Source organism: Podarcis filfolensis, assembly GCF_964270895.1.
Source record: "Podarcis filfolensis genome assembly, chromosome: Z".
Lineage (NCBI taxonomy): Eukaryota > Metazoa > Chordata > Lepidosauria > Squamata > Lacertidae > Podarcis > Podarcis filfolensis.
This window is the reverse complement of record NC_139617.1, coordinates 21,139,834-21,159,063: the sequence shown is the minus strand read 5'-3', so window position 1 is coordinate 21,159,063 and position 19,230 is coordinate 21,139,834. Positions and strand designations below refer to the sequence as shown.

General features: G+C 38.8%; 1 protein-coding gene across 5 annotated transcripts in view; it reads right to left on the bottom strand.

Moving 5' to 3' along the window:
* Window positions 1-19,230, bottom strand: part of RPS6KA6 (ribosomal protein S6 kinase A6) — a 59,865-nt gene that overhangs the window by 36,284 nt on the left and 4,351 nt on the right. For 2 of the 5 annotated variants that reach the window (XM_083595915.1, XM_083595917.1), the window contains exons 2-3: window positions 11,166-11,225; window positions 3,939-4,055 (exon numbers count right to left, since the gene is read on the bottom strand). In XM_083595915.1, coding sequence (XP_083452041.1) covers window positions 3,939-4,055; window positions 11,166-11,225 — 177 coding nt within the window. Of the gene's footprint in view, window positions 1-834; window positions 4,056-11,165; window positions 11,226-12,025; window positions 12,137-19,230 lie in introns of those variants that run through there. The other 3 variants (XM_083595919.1, XM_083595918.1, XM_083595916.1) reach the window with 2 other exon arrangements.

Here is a 19,230-nt window from a genome sequence, read left to right as displayed (position 1 = left end):
AAGAGAAAAAAGAGAAAAATACATAGGGGAAAAAAAGATACAAAATACAGAAAAGATATATAGAAGAAATTAAAAACAAATCAATTTTTTCATGTCTTAAATTTCGTTTGCTTATTTCCCTGACCTCCTCACACCTCCCTTTTTTGTGTTCCCATTCACATGGTTAGTTCAGCAAATCCTTACCCTCTTTCATTTATCTTAACTCCATATCTCAACATATTGTAACTATATATTTTCATCCGTTATCAATCCATTTTTACATATTCTTATTAACCTTGTTACTAAGGCCGCTTAATTTCAATCCAACATCATTTTAACATTCATTAATTTTACAATGTTTCTGCAAATAGTCTTTAAATTTCTTCCAATCTTCTTCCACCAACTCTTCTCCCTGATCTCGGATTCTGCCAGTCATTTCCGCCACTTCCATATAGTCCATCACCTTCATCTGCCACTCTTCCAGGGTGGGTAAATCTTGTGTCTTCCAGTACTTTGCAATAAGTATTCTTGCTGCTGTTGTAGCATACATAAAGAAAGTTCTATCCTTCTTTGGCACCAATTGGCCGACTATGCCCAGGAGAAAGGCCTCTGGTTTCTTCAGGAAGGTATATTTAAATACCTTTTTCATTTCATTATAGATCATTTCCCAGAAAGCCTTAATCTTTGGGCACGTCCACCAGAGGTGAAAAAATGTACCTTCATTTTCTTTACATTTCCAACATTTATTATCGGGCAAATGATAGATTTCTGCAAGCTTGACTGGTGTCATGTACCACCTGTATATCATTTTCATAATATTCTCTCTTAGGGCATTACATGCCGTAAATTTCATACCTACATTATTTCTGCAGCACCGCTGTGGGGCTCAAAAGCCCAGTTATGTCACCCCTTGCCTACAGAGCCAGCAGCCCCTCATCCCTCCATTGTGGAGGGTTCTCTCAGCCTCCTTCTCCTCTCCTTGGCAGTCCTCTGGGCAGCTACAGCTGCCCCCCCCCCGGTCTCTGAGTTGCCCCCCTGCCCCAAAGTGAGGTGCCTCCTCACACTGCACCAGAGGGGCCTAGGAAGCACCCCCTGGCCAGCCCCAGAGGCACCATTCACCTGGAGAGCTTGTAATCAGGACTGCTGCAACAAACAGCTGTGCAAGCCTTTGGGAGGCAGAGATGCAAGAGGGCATCAGAGGAGGGAGGGAAGGAAAGTGGGACAGAGGCCAGTGTTGCCCGCGGCACCCCTGACCATCATTCAAGGCACCTCGGGGTGCCACAGCACATTGGTTGAAAACCACTGCTTTAGGGAAAGGTCTTGTTTTCCAAATCTATAAAGTACTAAACTGAAATGTTGCCACCTCTCACAATTATAAAGGCATGATAGGAAAAAGATTTGGGTGATCCATTAGATTATACCTTATGGAACAGAATCCAGGTAAAAGCCCCTTTTAAATCTGCTCCACTAAGAACCAGGAAAATGCACTTAAAGGTATACACTACTTGTATAATTTTATTATTGAGTAAAATGACTAAAAAAGCATTAGCTATGTATTGGAGAAATTGTAATGTCACACGGTCATTTATCCACCTGCGGTGGCAATACCCCAAAGTCTTTTTGTTTTGGAAAAAAGTAGGCCTTACCACAAAACAAGATACCCACTTTGATCCTAAAAGAGCACTTCTATCATACTACTCACAAACTGATCAACAGCTTTCCCAGAAGGATCTTATTACTCACCTGATCAATGCAGCATGGCTTACAATTGCAAGGTATTAGAAGACTAAATGCAGATGTAAATGCAGACCTATTTTGAGACCTCACACCCCCGGGACTTAACATTAATGGACAAAGTGACAAACCATGTCTAAGAGAGTTGAATAGACAAGAAAACCACTGCTTTTCAATCAGCCTGGCACAGTTTTATTACACATGCAACATTGATAGAACATGGTTATAGACCTCCTAGGACAAATGACAACTTGCAGAATGATACCTGTTTAAAAACTTAAATGTTATTGCATATACATTTGGTACTTCAGGAGGTGTTTAAGAAGTAAAAATGATAAAATATTTTTAGGGGAGTGATTACTGAAGTACGCACATGGTACATGCTCCAGTGTTGAAGTCAAAATACAAACTTGCTTTCAGGCAAGCAGTAAGTCTGCAGATAAGGAGAATCCCAGGACCACTGAGTGGCCAATATGATAATATGTCAGATTAGAATAATTCTTCCCTTACCTAGCTGACCTGGTTTTTTCTAGTCCCAATTATACAAACTGAATACTACAGAAATAAAAACTTAATACAGGCAACCCCAATTTATGCACAGGTTACATTCCAAGGCACCACGCATTTAAGTGAAACCGCATATATTTGAAGCAACATTGAAAAAGCCTGAAAACTTTGTTTTGTCCCCACCCCATTCTGCCCATTTGTGACATTTTCAGGTCACTTCCGGATTCAGCACAATGCACATGGGCACAATCGTGCACATACTGAACCGCACAAATGGGGGGGTTGCTTTTATATCCACAGCATGAACTAATTAAGAGGCTGTGTACTCATGTAAAATAGAGGCTAACTTGTACCTACTCTTCCATGTGACCTATAAATATTAAGTACAAAGGTGAACTATTGTGTTTCTGGGGGAAGAGGAAGGGAACTGACAGAGAACCACATAAAAATACTTGCTTTGAAATATTACTTAGACTTTAAATTATTTGCAAACCTGTAAAATTTGCCAGTTTGACTTCTTTCCAGGTACTCTAGATATATGAAAGCTCCCACTCTTAATTCATTTACTCTGATACTGGTGCAGAGGCTAACTATGTCAAGTCATACCATGCTTAAAAAGGATTATGAACCACCCTTAGCCCCCTTCCCCCAATTTTACTTTCATTTTTATAACCTAGCCATGCTATAACATTATTTCAGTCCAAGTGTTTTAGCTGAAACTAGTTAGCAAACCAGCTTTCAATAATAGCTGTAAACTGTCATTTGGATCTAACAGCTGGTAACAAACCTGCTGATTCAGATGTAACACTTAACCATAGTTAACAATGAAACATAGCGGGAAGGAAAGTATAAAATAGCAGTGGATAACCTTTGACCCATAAGGCACTGATGAACTTCCAAGTCCCATCAGCCCTAACAGGCATGGCCAATCTCAAGGGATGATAGGAATTGTAGTTCAGCAAAATCTGCTGAGTCCCTATGCCTGATATAAAAGAAAATGATAAAAGCGGGAAGGGAACACTCCTGATCTTCTAACCATTGATTGGTTAACTTCTGCATTAGGCCTATAAATAATATAATCAATTTTAAAATTGTTATAAAATGTTCATATCATATAAAAATATTTCCACACCACCCAATTTTGAATTTTCAGTGTAAAACTTATCTATAAGTGAAACTGCTAATGAAAAATAAAAATGCATTATTTAAGTTGTGTTGAATCTAGCAACTCATTCCACAAACACGCACATTTTAGTGTTTTAATAGTAGTGGAGATGAATACACATCCATTTAAGGGTCACTTTCATAGCTTTCCAATTATTAGTTATATGCCACCCATCTGACTGGGCTGGCCCAGCCACTCTGGGCATCTTCCAACAAATTATAAAACCACAGTAAACATCAATTGTGTTGGCTAATCATTTACGCTCAGTAAATCAAATATGCCTTTTCCATCTTCCACCAAAAGCAATATGTACTGTTTCATCATAAAAATGACTAAAATACTTTCGAAAAGTAAAACGTCTTGTGAAAGCAGTGGAGAAGGTATTAGTGTATATCCTTTGTAAATTTACTATAATAACTCTCCAACATAGATAGCTCACTATACAGTCATTAAATACAAATCAAGTATGTCTTTAGATGAATGAACAGGACTAGAAATCAAGTATGACATGAAATTGCATTATTTAGAATAAACAGTTCTAGTTTTGTCTTACCTTTCCAAATGATCCTTGACCAAGAACTTTAAGTAATTCAAATTGTGCAGGATCTGCTTTTTCACATCCTTCTTTCACATGGTGAGTAATAGGTATCTCTTTCACAACTCCTTCATCCTATTCAAATAAAAATGAATAATAACGACCACTGAAATAATAATCTTTACTGCCCCCATCTGTCTACTTTACTGTTTGTGAAGGGGAAATTATTTATAATTTATTATTCATACAATCTACAGCTAGTGCTATAAAAATAAGCTGCTCTGCCCATAGATGTATAATCATAAACAATATACCACTACCACCTATCAGAAGCGCTACTACAAATTATCCAAAAAGTGAGGATGGGTGATGGGCTGGATGTTAGCCAACAAACTGAAGCTGAATCCTGAAAAGACAGAAGTGTTATATGTTCAAATTTCTGAAGTCAAGAAGGAGAGAAAACAGCCTGTTCTGGATGAGGTTGCACTCCCCTGGAAGGAGCATGTTCGTAGCCTAGGACTATTCCTAGATCCAGCATTGTCACTTGAGGCCCTTGGTGGCTGGATTTGCCTATTTTCAGCTACAGCTGATTTGCCAGCTACAGCCTCTTTTGGACAGAGATTATTTGGTCACTGTACTCCATGCTCTGGGAAATTCCAATGTGCTCTACATGAGGCTGCTGAAGTAAACTTCAACTAGTCCAAAATGCAGTGCCCAAATTATTGGCTGGGGTTGCTTGTTTTAAAATAGCTGCCTGGGCCACCAGTTCATTACCAGGCTCAAGGTGCTCATTTTAGTATTTAAGCCCAAAAAAACATGGGCTCCAAATATCTGAAAGACCGCTTCCTTCCTTACAAACCCGCTTGGTTGTTAAGATCAGCAGAGGGGGGGCCCTTGGTAGTTACACTTCCTGCAAAAGTTTGGTTGCCAATGGCCTAGGAGAGGGCATTCATTCCCTGTGGCATCCACTTAGTGGTTGAATTCCCTCCCCATGGAGGTATGTCTGGCCTCTTCACTATACAACTGTTCAGGAATACTGATGACACACCTCTTTACCCTGGCCTTTGGCACCTGAGATTCATGTTTACAGAAACCCACCTATTCTGGTGAATGTAGAATGTTTTAATTGTTTTTAATTCCGAATTTCAAAGTGTTGTAACACACCCTGAGACCTGCTGGTGAAGAGCAGTGATAAATAATATTTAAAGAATAATAATAATGAGAAGGACAATTCTGGCCTCTATGATCCTTTCATAGTAGACTGTTCCATTTTCTATTGAAAAGCTCCTGTTTTTAGGGAACCACTGAGTGGGGAGGATACTGCAGGCAATAGTTACAACATTGTCCAAGTCCTCTCAGAGACATAGTCTCTAGCAGATCCTTATATTGGTTGTGAGGAAGCAACGAGATTATCAGACCTTGAGATTAATTCATTGTCTACAAACAGAAAATAAATGCTTAGGATATGAAGCATGCTGCTGTTTTATCAACATAAAATTACAAATCACTGTGCAAGGTAGTGTAAGTTTGGGACTATGGGTAAAATGTTGCTTAAATGGGTAAAATGTTTGACAAAGTGTTTACAGTTTAAGTAGGCTAAGTGGTTAGAAGTTAGGTGTGAAACGAGGTGAATAAAACAGAGATGACAGTCTCGTAGTCATGGGGGAAGGAGAAGGCTAGGAATGCCTTTCACCACTTTCCTCTGGTTTGCCAACTACAGCTGTTCCTGGTTAAGAATAGCTTAACCACTGTCGTCCACACATTGGCAACTTCAAGGCTAGATTACTTTAATAGTTCCTATATGGGGCTGCCCTTGGGTCTGATTCAGCAGCTCCAGCTGGTGCAGAATGCTAGTATTTAGTTATGGTTTATTTGGTCTGCCATCTTGATTCAACATGGCACTTGGTGTCTAAACATAGGAAGTCTGCCTCTTCCACCTTGGGAATCCTCATGCCAAGTTCAGTGAAAATATTTTCAGAGGCATCCAAAACTGAATAGGTTGCAACTGTCCTGCCAAATTTGGCAATGCTATCTTCAGAGCCATCCAAATTAGTACTGGTTGGAACTATTGGTTCAAATTTGGCAAAGTCATGGTAAACTGGGTAACAATATATTCAGAGGCATACAAATGGATGCATAACGCCAAATTGGGCAAAATCACACCAGTCATGTTTCTGTCCAGCATCTTGATTCAGAATGACAGCCAGAAGCTGCACGTTAACAAAAATTGCTGTCCCAACATCAGGAACCTTCATGCCAAGTTTGAATCAGTGCAGTTTGTACCAGTCATGCAAAAAATCAGACAAAGTCGTGCCCAAGTCACGTTTTGGACTATCATCCTAATTTGAAAGTGCATCCAGTGTTCCAAGGTTGATAAAAAAAATAGCTGCTCCCACGTCAGGAACAATTGTGCCAAGAATGAAATTGGTGCAGTTTGCACCCACTGCACTGAAAATCCAGTGAAGTTACACCAAAGTCATGTTTCAAGCTGCCATCTTGATTCAAAATGGCATCCAGTGTTCCAACATCAACAAAAACCACCACCCTCACCTCAGAAGCCTTCATGCTTTAGCAATAATAGCTCAAGAGGCATCTGCATGGAGAATAAACAAACCACTTTCCAAAATATATAGTAGATAATGAATATATACAATGTTCTCAGACATTTACTGCTTGAATTTCAAAAGATGGTATTAATCAGCAAAGCAAGTTATTACCGTACCTCAATATGCATAAAACACCTTAGACACCTCAGTATCTGAATAACTGTTCCAGTTCCTCACAGTGATGAGAAATATAGAAAATAAAAGGCTTACATTTTCAAAACTGAATATTTAAGATGTGTAACAACAAATCTGCTTTGTTTTTAAAGAACTCAGTTTCTTCCAACAATGCACTGAAGATATAAACACCACTAAGAACTTCAAATGTATATAAATGCTGACATCAGAGCCTCCATCTTTCCCTCACATAAGATTAGAAGGCATCTAAGTACTGTCCTGACACATATTAAAAATTCATCCCTCCTTTTCTTAAGGAAAAAACAGTTAAAATGCTAGTATTCATGTTGCCTAGTGACAGAAAAAACAGAAGTCATATCAATAAGCTCTAATAAAATCTTTAACAGCTACTGATGCCACACACAAGACATTCAACAATGCTGTTTTCATATTTCAATAAACTGGAACATTTGCATGAAAAACCATTTTAGTTATTCATCTGTTTCTATTTTCTTCTTCCACCTTAAGTTACTATCCTATGACATCACAATTTGTTTCTGTGGAACTTGGCAACAGTCATTAAATAAGAATTCAACAGGAAAAAGCAATCATACAATTGTCCATGGAATAGTCTCCTGTAATATAAATCCAAGGTCCTGGCTGAGTAATTTTAGATCCCATGTGCTATTCAGTTATATTCATTAATTTGAAAAAACTACATTCAGTGTATCCTAAGAATTGAGTAGCAACCACGTAATGTAACAAAAGAAAAGAACTTGGTCACTCAACAGCTGTTCAGTGTGGGCAGCAGCAAAAGAAGCAGAGCATAAGTATCAGGGAGAGAAATCAGGTTTTATCAACAGTATAGTGCTCTCAATCACTTTACTTTTGTTTCAGATTTAGCCTTCTGCACATTTTGTTCCTTGGACTACAGCTCTTTAAACCTCTGTTGTCTTCTACTTTCTTCCTGCTATTGTAGTCCTATCTTCATCTACCTACAAGTTTGATCTGCTAAAGCCAACTTCCTTTAGTTTCTCTACTCCAGCCCCTTAATTAAGATGTCACAATCCAGAACATCTGCAACATAAATGAAGGTCCAGGGGGGTAGTCCAGAATATTGTACCAATTCTGCTGCAAGTTCTCAAGCTGGTCCCACAGTACTCTTAGTTCCTCTTCTTCCCCCACCCTGACTTTAAAGCCAAAAAAATCAGATCACACAACCACCATCACAGCCAAAGTTGAGCAACCAAGCTATGAACAAGTCATCCATCCTTTTCAGGTCCTGATTTGAAGAACTTGCTCTGTCTGCCCTATGATCTATAAACACCAACCTCACTCACTGTTTCCTTGAATACTCATTGTTATGTAATTTAGAACTGCATGTGGTATTTTATTGCTTGTAAAATAAAGTATCAGGTATGAATATTATGGTGCATGTGTTTTTAATGCAGATACTCTCCTTGCCTAAACTAAGACTTCTTCCGTTTTAAAATGAAGCACACTACTAATAAGCAGGAGTCCGCAGCTTAATAAAGGCGGCAACAATTTTGCATGGAGGTTCCATTCCTGGCCCCCACACGTATCAGCAGAACATGGATAAGCACCTCCTGCCCCAATTTAGCCCTCATTTTGCCTTCTTCCAGGTCCAAAAGGACCTGTGCATTGGCAGTCGCGCATCAATTGGACACACCTAAAATGGTTGCTGCCTCTATCACACTGCTTCAGTAACAAAAGAAGCCACAACTAGCAGAAGCCACCTTCCAACAAAGGTGAGACAATAGTTCCGTCAGATCCAGAGTCCACAATCCTAGGACTACTTGGCACCTGGCCCTGTCCTCCAAAGCTCTTATTTTCCCACTTCTTTCCTGTTCATACAGCCTTTTATATTACCCAGGCTTTACATCAGCTCCTATACAGCCCGCTGCCAAGTCGACTCCACTTCCTTTAGTTACTCTATTCTTGACTCCAGTTCCTCTCCATCCCCAGCATAGAACTATTCCTCAATTCTAGACTTCTTCAAAGTTGCCTTTCACCTAAATTTAGCTGTCTCTTTTGCACTTTGTAACAAAGCACTCATGGCTACAACAGCAAGCTGCTTATCAAAAAGCAGGACTGAATCAAAAATAACTCCCAGGTTCCAAAGCTGTTCCAGTGGGGAGATTACAGCCCCATAAATTATAGGAAGATCTATCATCACTTCTTACTTGTCTGAATTCAACTTCAATCTGTTACCCCTCTTCCACTTGACCATAGCTTCTGGACACTGATTTAGGACAAAGATAACAGCATTTGGAAACTTAGTAACTTAAATTTAGAGCTGGATGTCATCAGCATATTTAAGACTGTTGTAAAACCACTAATGAAGAAACTCTCTTCAAACCTTGAAGATTTTAACCAATCATCAGCTGCTCAAAAATAACCACAAATCACCTTCTTAGGCAAGCTACTTGAGCAAGAGGATGAAACTGATTGTCTCGTTTCATTTCAGTCTAGTTCTAGGCTTGTTCTTGGCACAGAAACTGCCCTAGCCAACCTAATGGATAACATATGCCAGGATAAGGGGAGTGCTTCCAGAAGCAACGAAGTACTGACAGTTATTTATAAAGCACTTCACAACACTAGGCACCTACTGGAATGGCCCCTCACCCACCAAATACCCTGTTGGAACGATTCCAGAGATAGGGGAAGGCAGGCAAAGACCAGCTCCAGGGCTGGGCTGCTCTTATTTTAAGCTTGTGTGGCTTTTAACGTATTAATTACATTTTATTAATATTGAAAACTGGACTGGGGACATGTCTCAAATATTCTCTATCTCCAGTCAGACACAGAAATCTTTTTCTGCCTTTGTCCATGTTTCAATGCCTTCCAAACTAACAACTTCCCTTCCCTTCACAAAATATGCACTGTAAGGATTCTGTGTTGCCTCAGCAATCATAATGTTTGTAAATGATATTTCATGCCATCACATCATCTGAGCCAATCTGTGTATTGCCACCAAGTGCAAATAAGGTATACTGCCAGACATTAGAGGAATGGGGAATATGAAACATCCCCTACAACAGTCTTCCCTAACCTGGTCCCCTTCAGATGTTGCTGGACTATAACTACCATCATCCCTGACCATTGAAAAAGCTAGCCAAGCTGGTGGAAAGACACCAGGTTGAGGAATCCTGCTCTTAATGTATGCAGTACTCAGAATCATGTGTGCCTAATATCCAAGATAGCACTCATTGCCTAATATCCAAGATAACACCCAGGCTATGCATTCCATAGATTGCTTATGTAGTCACTATATATAGCACTAATATATAAACCAAAGAAGAAGCCAACTAATAAAAAAGAATTACACCCAATAGCACATCACTCAGATGCCAGTACTGATGTTAGAGACCTAGAAGTTTTGCTTACAGGTCAAGCATTAGAAAACAAAAAACAGTATTTAAAATAAAATACTTTCACTGGATCCCCTGAGAAAGAATTTGGAAATTATTTAAGGCATCAGAACTTTACTATATGATTATCAGTCAAATGAAAATCAGAGCAAAGTAACACCACACAGAAAGTCTAAGGAAATTAAATACAATCTAGAACACTGTCTGTATACCTTTACTGGACAGAATGCCTATAAAATTAACATATTTGCCATAAATACACTTGAGTCTATTTCAGGCTGGCTGGTACTGCTCAAAAGTAATTTAAACATCAGAAAATGTTGTAGCATTCCAAAGTGGTGGTGGTGATGATGATGGTGGTGATTCATTTATTTATACCTCACCTTTTTCCCTGGCGGGACTCAAGGCAGCTTACAGATAAAAACAAACGCCACTAAAAACATAGTGTCTTATGATAAAACATTTTAAGAACTATTTTTTTCTTTCAACCAGGCTTGTAACTAGCACCATCTAAATTGCCTATGGCAAATAAGCATGGTTCCATTCCAAGTGATCAGGAAGAGCTTTGCATAACAGGCCCTCTCCATTTGTTAAGGCTATAAATGACTAACCAGCACATGTAAGCAGGCAGGCAAAAAATAGTTCTGTGAACTATTAAGTATTAAGCATTTATTTCCAAGACTGCTTTCAGTAACAATAAAAATAGATTCTAAAAATTATAATAATTTGTAGTTACTTCTTCCTTCTGAAACAAAATGTCATTCAGGCTGCCTGCTGCCAGTATACGGCTTTCCTCACCCAAACAAGCATCAGATATGTATCCAACACATATGGAACAAAAATTCATTAAAAGTACTACTTGATTTGCATCAATACTGCAAATCTTGAAAGTCAAACTATTTCAAGCAAGGTTACACATCACCTATGTCATACACTCGGGCACATAGGAAAAAAATCCTGAACTTTTCCACTGAAGAAGCAGGGTAAATTTATATTACTTCTCTTTTGCCTCTCATTTTGTCCTCCAAGTTTTCTCCTAGTTTGGTTCCTAAATAAAGCATCCAAAAGAAAATACGAAACTCAAAATATTTTGATGGCAGTTCCCACCCTTAAGGACTTATGCATGAACTTACTTCATAGGAATATGGTTCTCCTTCCTCCATAGGTTCATCCACCACTCTAATGCCATTCAGCTGCAGAAATAAATGAAAAATGAGGTTAAACAGAAAACTTGAATAGAATTGCAGAATATATCCAATACAAGTGTACTGGTCATCACATAATCCCTAATTAAATATCTTATTTAATAACCTTTCCAGAACACTGCTCAGAAGGGCAGAAATCTTAACTTCCCCCATTAATTTCAATAATGTACAATTGCCTAACGCTCCTCTTAAAAAATGCATGTTTTCTGCAGAGAAAAAGACATAAAGCTGAACGACCAGAAGTTTCAGATTATTTATACCTCTGGGTAGTATAAATACTTTAGATAATGTCAAATGGGTATTTTTAAAATTAAAACACCAATTAGTACGGATTCCTGTTCTGGAATTATAGTTGGAACCTGATTTGTTTTTTGCTTTGTTTTTCTTTTTAATCAATTACTTAAATTGCCTTGATTTAAAAGTCAAATCACCCAATTGACAGTTTTCAAATAGGTAAAGGTCATAAAAAGGGGAAATAACTGTCTGTCCATATGGCTTCTATGGTTCAAACTAGAAGAAGGAAATTTATTAAGAAGCATTAGAAAAATTCTTAAAAGTTCAACAGCTAAGAAAGAATATGGCTTTCAATGAGTAATCATGTATGCATGTTTTGTAACAGAATTGCCTGTTTGAAAGCAAGATAATTAGCAAGATGGCTCAGAGGGTCTGCCTCTACGAAGGAAACTGCCCGATACAGAGTTAGATCATTGGTTTATCTAGTTCAGTATTGTCCACACTGACTGGCAGAGGATTTCCAAAGCTTTTGATTGAGCTTCTCCTAGCCTCACCTGGAGACACAAGGAGCTGAACCAGGGATCTTCTGCACGCAAAGCAGATCTACAGCAGTTCTCTACTAAATCTAATTTTATTACAATTGCCTCCATTTAATAAGAGCCGTAACTGTGCTAAGTTACGAGTTGCTAAATTTGATTAAACAGTTGAATCATACAAACAAGGATATGCACTTGCTCCGACATGTAGAATAGTAATAATTAAAAACTGGAAAAACCTGCTAAAGACAATTATTCATTTTGCTATATTAATTACCAAACAAGTCACCCTCCTGTGGTGTGCATGCATATATATCATTACAACAAAACTACAAAACTTCCTGAGAAGTTCTTCCCCATTTTATCCTCATAACAACCCTGAGAGGCAGGATAGGATAACAGATAGCAATTTGCCTATGGGACTGAATGGCTATTTGAACTCTTTAGTCAAATGTTTTTCCAATGAAAAATTATAGAATTTAATACACCTACAAAAGAGAAGATATATATTACTTGGAAAATTATTTCCACTGCAAGAAAAAAGGGGAGACTCTTCTCATTCAGCCAATCTGGATTCAGTCCCAGCATCAGCAGTCAACACAGAGGGCACCTGCTGAAGCCCACTGCTGAGTCAGTCAGCTACTGCTCTCTGTGGAAGCTGTGGCCAGGCTGAATTCCCAGTTGAGCAGCAATAATACACAGACAATTTCCCACTACAAGGCATTCCTGGCGCCTGTGCTCAGACCATATCTGAAGCTCTGTGTGGCTTCCTGTACTAAGATATTGAGTTTGAGTGTTGCTGGGAACAGGAGATTGCAATCTGTTGCACAAATCCTCGGCGGGATTTGTAAGGATCTTGCCTGCCTCCTTCTCAAAAAACGGTGTAAGTCTATTTAGACTCTAAGTTTACTTCATTGAATCCTTCTCACACTTTCAGTTTAGTAAAGTGTAGAATGTGTTATGCTATAGCAAAGATAACTTTGTTCAGTTCACACACTGAGCACTGTCTCCCAGGTAGCACTGTTAATCTTAGATCTAGTTTTAAAAGTGCCCAAAGGCAAACTTGGAAAATACATGGCCATGCCACACTTTCAATAAGGTAAAAGCAAATACAGGAATCATATAGACTTCCCAAAGTATACTGGTGAGTAAGAAGGGCACTTAGTTTCTCCTGCACCTGCAAAGTCTTCCTTGCAAATGCATTCCAGCATTAAAACAGAAAGACTGTGTTGAGAACCAAACGTTTTTCTTGTAACATCTAGTTGGCCCTAAACTTTGACTTCATTTAAAGAAGGGGAGAATACTTCAAACAGTGCTTTTGAGAAATACATTAAGGCAACTCCTGCAGTCCCACTTCAGATGAAACAGGAGTATAGAGACTGCCTTAAAACACTTCTCAAAAGTGCAGTTTGTGCACCTCTCCGGCAAGACCATACATGGACAGCAGCACAGTTACCACTGCTGCTCAGCCAACTGCTGGAGAAGTGTAGGAACTGCTTCAAACAGTGCTTTTGAAAAGCATTTTAATCCCCACCCTTCAGCAGATCAGTGGAGAGTAAATCCTTCTGCCTTGCCCATGCAATCTTGTTCCCTGCTGGGAGCAGGGCATGCAGCCAAGGCAAAATTAAACCCTGACCTCCCACCCATCAGCTAACATCATCAGTCACATCAGTGGATGGGCATGGTTAAGGGAAATGGTCTTTCAGGTCAAGATTGGTTCAGAGACCAGAGGTTCCTCACCCCTGCCTTAGGAGGTCTGCCCAGCAAGTGTGATTTGTCTTGCCACCACCACCAACTGATCTGAATGGCTTCAAAATCATCAGCAGTTAATTTCTACTGAAAGAAGTTAAATACATTCACTGCATTCTAATATCTGGATTTGGTTGCTCGAATATGACTTTTCAATCTCAAACAACTAACTAATTATCAACACAGACATAACAAAGTTATCATGTAAACCAAGTCCACTATTTGATTACTATTTTCAACAAAAGCTTAATATTCAAAGCACCATTCAATCACCGCAAAGAACAAATTAAATGCTTGCTATCAATAAAACAGCAAGTCTCAAAAGCCTCTTGTGTTTACGTTCACACATAAAGCAATTAAGCATTTACCTAAAATAAAATACCTTTCTGCAGATGCCAGCCCAATCTACCCTGTAAGTAGTAGCAGCTTATATAAATTTTGATTATTCTTACTAAATATGTTTTAAATAATCTATTTTATATACATTAAATTTCTTCTGGCACAACAAAAAATCATTTCTTGTTTTGAAACCCTAAATCCATTGATACATTAGCTCCCCAATAAAGACACATTTCCAGCAAACGGAAAAGTTAGGGCAATTGTTTTTCAATGCAGAGGCAAACAAGGGGCTAGTGAAAACAAATACTCATATGGAAGAGATAGTTCTGCAACATTAATTGAACATCCCCCCTCCTCATATGTGGGTCCATAAACTGAGTTTGAATTCTGGAAAGACGGAGGCATGGTGAGTGGCTCCTCGATCTGAGAAATAGTCAGTTGCCTGTATTGAATTGGTTCAACTCCCTCTGGTGAAGCAGGTGCACAGTCTGGGGGTACTCCCTCACTTCTAGGCCTCTAAAATACATATCCTGTACGGGGGGACGTACTATGAAACTAATCAAGCTTAAGCTTCAGGGCCCCTAATCTCAGAAGGGCCCCTGAAACAACTTTAGTCCACATTGTTTTAAAAAAATGGCCTAGTAGACCCAATTTTTGCTGCACGACTCAGATTGATTTTTTTAATGTATATATTTCAACAATCTCAAGGTTTGAGAGTCAATAGCACAGATGTTTTGAAGGAGTTGTGATCTATCATAGAACAACCCCACTGAAGAAGATAATAGATTTTTTAAAGTTTAAGTGAGGTATGGAGAATGTTTGACTCTCCAGATGTTGCTTAACTACAACTCCCAACAGCCCCAGCAAGCATGGTCAATGGACTAGGATGATGGGAGCTGTAGTTCAGCAACTAAGTTTCCCCACACCTGTTCTAGGTACACAATGTCAACAGGATGACCTATATCTATATGCCTGCTGACACTCTGTATACTTTCTTTTACAAATCCTGCACTGGACCGGATTGTGTTGTTGCTAACACAAAGTGGGAATCAATGGGGTAAGTAACAACAGGTAAGATTTAGACAAGACCCAAAGCTCAGAACTACACTGCCTGAAAATAGGTATAACACATGGACTTCAGTGTGAGTTTGAGTGTCACTATGGCTTCATCAAAGTTTTTTTCAAAAGCTTGAGAAAACCTTTCTTCAAAAGCTTTAGAAAACTATGGTTGTTGCACTTTTTAACCTAGCTCCACAAAATTCCCACCACTCTAGAATTTTATTGGAAGGGGCAAAGCATAACCACCAAATATTGTCCACCAATATTTTGGACCGGGGGAGAAGAGAATAAGTAATGCAAGTATTGTACCCCTTCCCTGGTTGGATCATTGAGGTTTTTAAAGGTGCATCCTCTAGCTTTAATAGACCAATACCTGGGATAGCACTGTGGCTCCCAGCCAGAGAGAATAAGTGAGGTAGTTTGCCTCTTGCTGCTTGTATAGGGGCAACTAATGCTTGCTCTAATATTCACCTATAATGCTGCTGCAACTATTTTCCAATCTAGTCTAACTTTAGTCAAATTAATTTTTTCAGCATTTAATGAATTTAAAAGTTGGCAATAGAAGAAGTGGCTGCCCTTTCCCCCCTTCTTCCTCTGGAACTTATTGTAAATATAAATGTCATAATATTTTGGAAAACGATCTGTAAATAACAAATTACAAATCTAGTAAATAAGATATATAGAAGTCTGAACCGTGAAATGATAGGTTTCAAAGATCAAATACCACCTTTCAAATCCCTTTAAACACTATGCTTTTCAGTGGATTTATTTCACACATTCAGGTGCAAGTCCTCATCTTGAGCTATCAAGTAAATGTTCATGCACATGTGAGACATCAGCCTATAACCATAATAGAAGTGTAAAAGATGCACAGTACCTTACCAGTGTCCTTACTGTCACTGTTTAAAAGCAGAAGGTAAATAAATATGAAAAAAGATTTATTTCCCTTTAAAAATATTTCTTCATTTATCCAGAATTCTTTAATTCAGCCCTTATTTTTAATTCAGTCCTTAATTTCAAAAGAGGGCAAATGAACTCTAAAATTACAGCACCTAAGTAAATTTCCAAATATAGTATTACTATTAGACATTTGACACCATTTGACACTACCTATGATTGTAAGAGATATAAATTCCTAAAAGTTCTCTTGCACACACATAGTACTTTTTGGAACGTACAACTTTGCCAGGGATGTTCACCATAACTGTGTTCTGTTTTGGTGAACTGTGAACCAAGATAAATGAGAACAGTTTCATAAAATTAATCTAAGCAAAGACCATTGTAAAAAGGCTACTAGAAGAATTTATTTCTATCACATAATGAATATAGGGACAAAGTTGATAATCCAAAGATGCACTCTTCTTTCTCACCAATTCAACAATAAGAACACACACAAAAGAGGCATTGAGCTGGCAAAGCAACAGAAAATGCAAGGTTCAATTCATATTCATGACAATATTTGCTGTCTCCAAACCCAACAGCATTGTCCTAAGTAAACATCCTTTTTGTTATGGCCGAATAATTTCATTTCAGGCTACAATGTTAATCTGGCATTTGACTTCCTCATAAACTTCAAAGAGTGAAGAAAACATTTCCCACGTACAATTCTAATTTTTAGAAAGAATAAAATAAAATAAACTGAAATTTAAGTTTTGCCTTAATAATCTACTAAACCAAACTAAACCAAAAAGCGCTCCCTCTCTCTCATGCACACACACATCAATTTTACATTTTAAATGCATAATCCTGTCTAAACCCCCCCCCCACACACACACATACACCTCCAGAATATTACAGGAGGAGCAGTTCCTGTAACAGCACCCACATACCAAATGTGCAACTACTTGTAAAGCTCCATTAATTGTCCAACAATGATGTCTGAGAATGGACACTGAAAATGTTGCATGTGTACCAAGTTTACAAATTTTCCATAACTATCTACAGTGATGCTACCTGCAAAACTCCATTACTTGTGTGATAGCATCTGAGAATGGATACTGAAAATGTTCCAAGTGAATCTTAATCTGTGCTCTGTTAACAAATATACTGTAACTGATTTCAGACATTTCACAATTTTAGCACAGATTCAACAGAGATGTCATCTGTTTCTTTCTGTATCATACATGTATCTGCTCAACATAAAATTAGGAATCAGACTAATAAATTATTTCTAGAGTTACGACTTTAAACCAATGTTAATTTCAAAACATTTCTGGTTGTTTTGATAGTATGCAGAACCTGTACAACAATAGCTAAAGATCCATAAGATTAATTTGATTTACATTTAAATCCTTGATTTTAAAGCAACTAACAATTTGTGGAATATTTACAAGTATTTTTTAACATTTAATCTAAAACTCCCAGATTTGTACATAGTAGTAGCCCCATACTCCTAGTACTTCACTGAAAAATGATCCATTATAAGCGATCTTCTAGCAGGTACCAGTTGGTACCTTTCAAATAGTAAGAAGGATAGTGAAGTTGGAGTGGGGGGGAACAGGAGGTACTGCGGAAACAGCACCTGCTTATGCATGAACATTCTACTAGATTTCTGGGTAGGGGAATACAGTGGTACCTCGGTTTACAAACTTGATCCATTCCGGAAGTCCGTTCTTAAACCGAAACCATTCTTAAACCGAGGCACACTTTCCCTAATGAGGCCTCCCGCTACCGGTACCCTTCCACTGTTTGGATTCCGTTCTTAGACCGAGGTAAAGTTCTCAAAATGGGACACTATTTCTCGTTTTGTGGAGTTTGTAAACTGAATCATTCTTAAACCGGACTGTTCTTAAACCGAGGTACCACTGTAAATTAAAACCATGGTTTTCCAAAGACAGATTTCACCAGTAAGACACAGTATTTAAGGCATGCTTAGGATAGAGGCAAGCTTGACCTGCTTTTCCTACTGCAAAGTTTTGTCATCAGCTATACCCCCCACTGTTACAGCTTTCAGAGTAGATCATAGTGTACCAGAAAAAATTATGGGGGAGGGGGAGCAAGAGCTAGAAGGGCACAACACTTGCCCACAGAAGTTTCATGCTTTTGCTTCTAGGCGTTGTTGCCACTGCTTAGAAGCAGTGGGACTGGCAAACAGCCCTGCTTGGCAACTGGATCCTTTGCACATTAGTGTAATGTGTAATTTGGCCCTACACCTGACAAAGTTCAGTGGCATTTACTTCCACATATGCATAGGATTGTAGTGTTAGAAGACAGTAATGACTACCGGAGGTGTGACATGCATATTAGTTTTTTGTTCAAATAAGTAACTTAATGAGTTACTTTAGAAGAAGAGTTTGGATTTGATATCCCACTACCCTAAGGAGTCTCAAAGTGGCTAACAATCTCCTTTCCCTTCCACCCCCACAACAAACACTCTGCGAGGTGAGTGAGGCTGAGAGACTTCAGAGAAGTGTGACTAGCCCAAGGTCACCCAGCAGCTGCATGTGGAGGAGCAGGGACGCAAACCCAGTTCACTAGATTACGAGTCTACTGCTCTTAACCACTACACCACACTGGCACCTAACAATATGCTACTTTGCACACAGGTTCTTTAAAAGAAGGCTAAAGTTGTTTTTAAACAAATGCTGCTATGTTGTATTTTAATAATTTTGAGTGTAAACACTAATCTTGTTTTTATTTAGATACTCAATAATGAATTTTATTATAGTATTTTCCTAAATTACTAAGGAACATACACCATGAGGGGAGTGGGTGGCGCAGTGATCTAAACCACTGAGCCTCTTGGGACTGCTGATCGGAAGGTCTGTGGTTTGAATCCGCATGATGGGGTGATCTCCTGTTGCTTTGTCCTAGCTTCTGCTAACCTAGCAGCTCGAAAGCACACCAGTGCAAGCAGATAAATAGGTATCGCTGAGGCTGGAAGGTAAACGGTGTTTCCACATGCTCTGGCACTCGTCATGGTGTCTTGTTGTGCGAGAAGTGGTTTAGTTATGGTGGCCACATGACTCGGAAAGCTGTCTGTGGACAAATGCCAGCTCCCTCGGCCTAAAAAGTGAGATGAGTGGCACAACCCCATAGTTGCCTTTGGCTGGACTTGACCATCCTGGGGTCCTTGA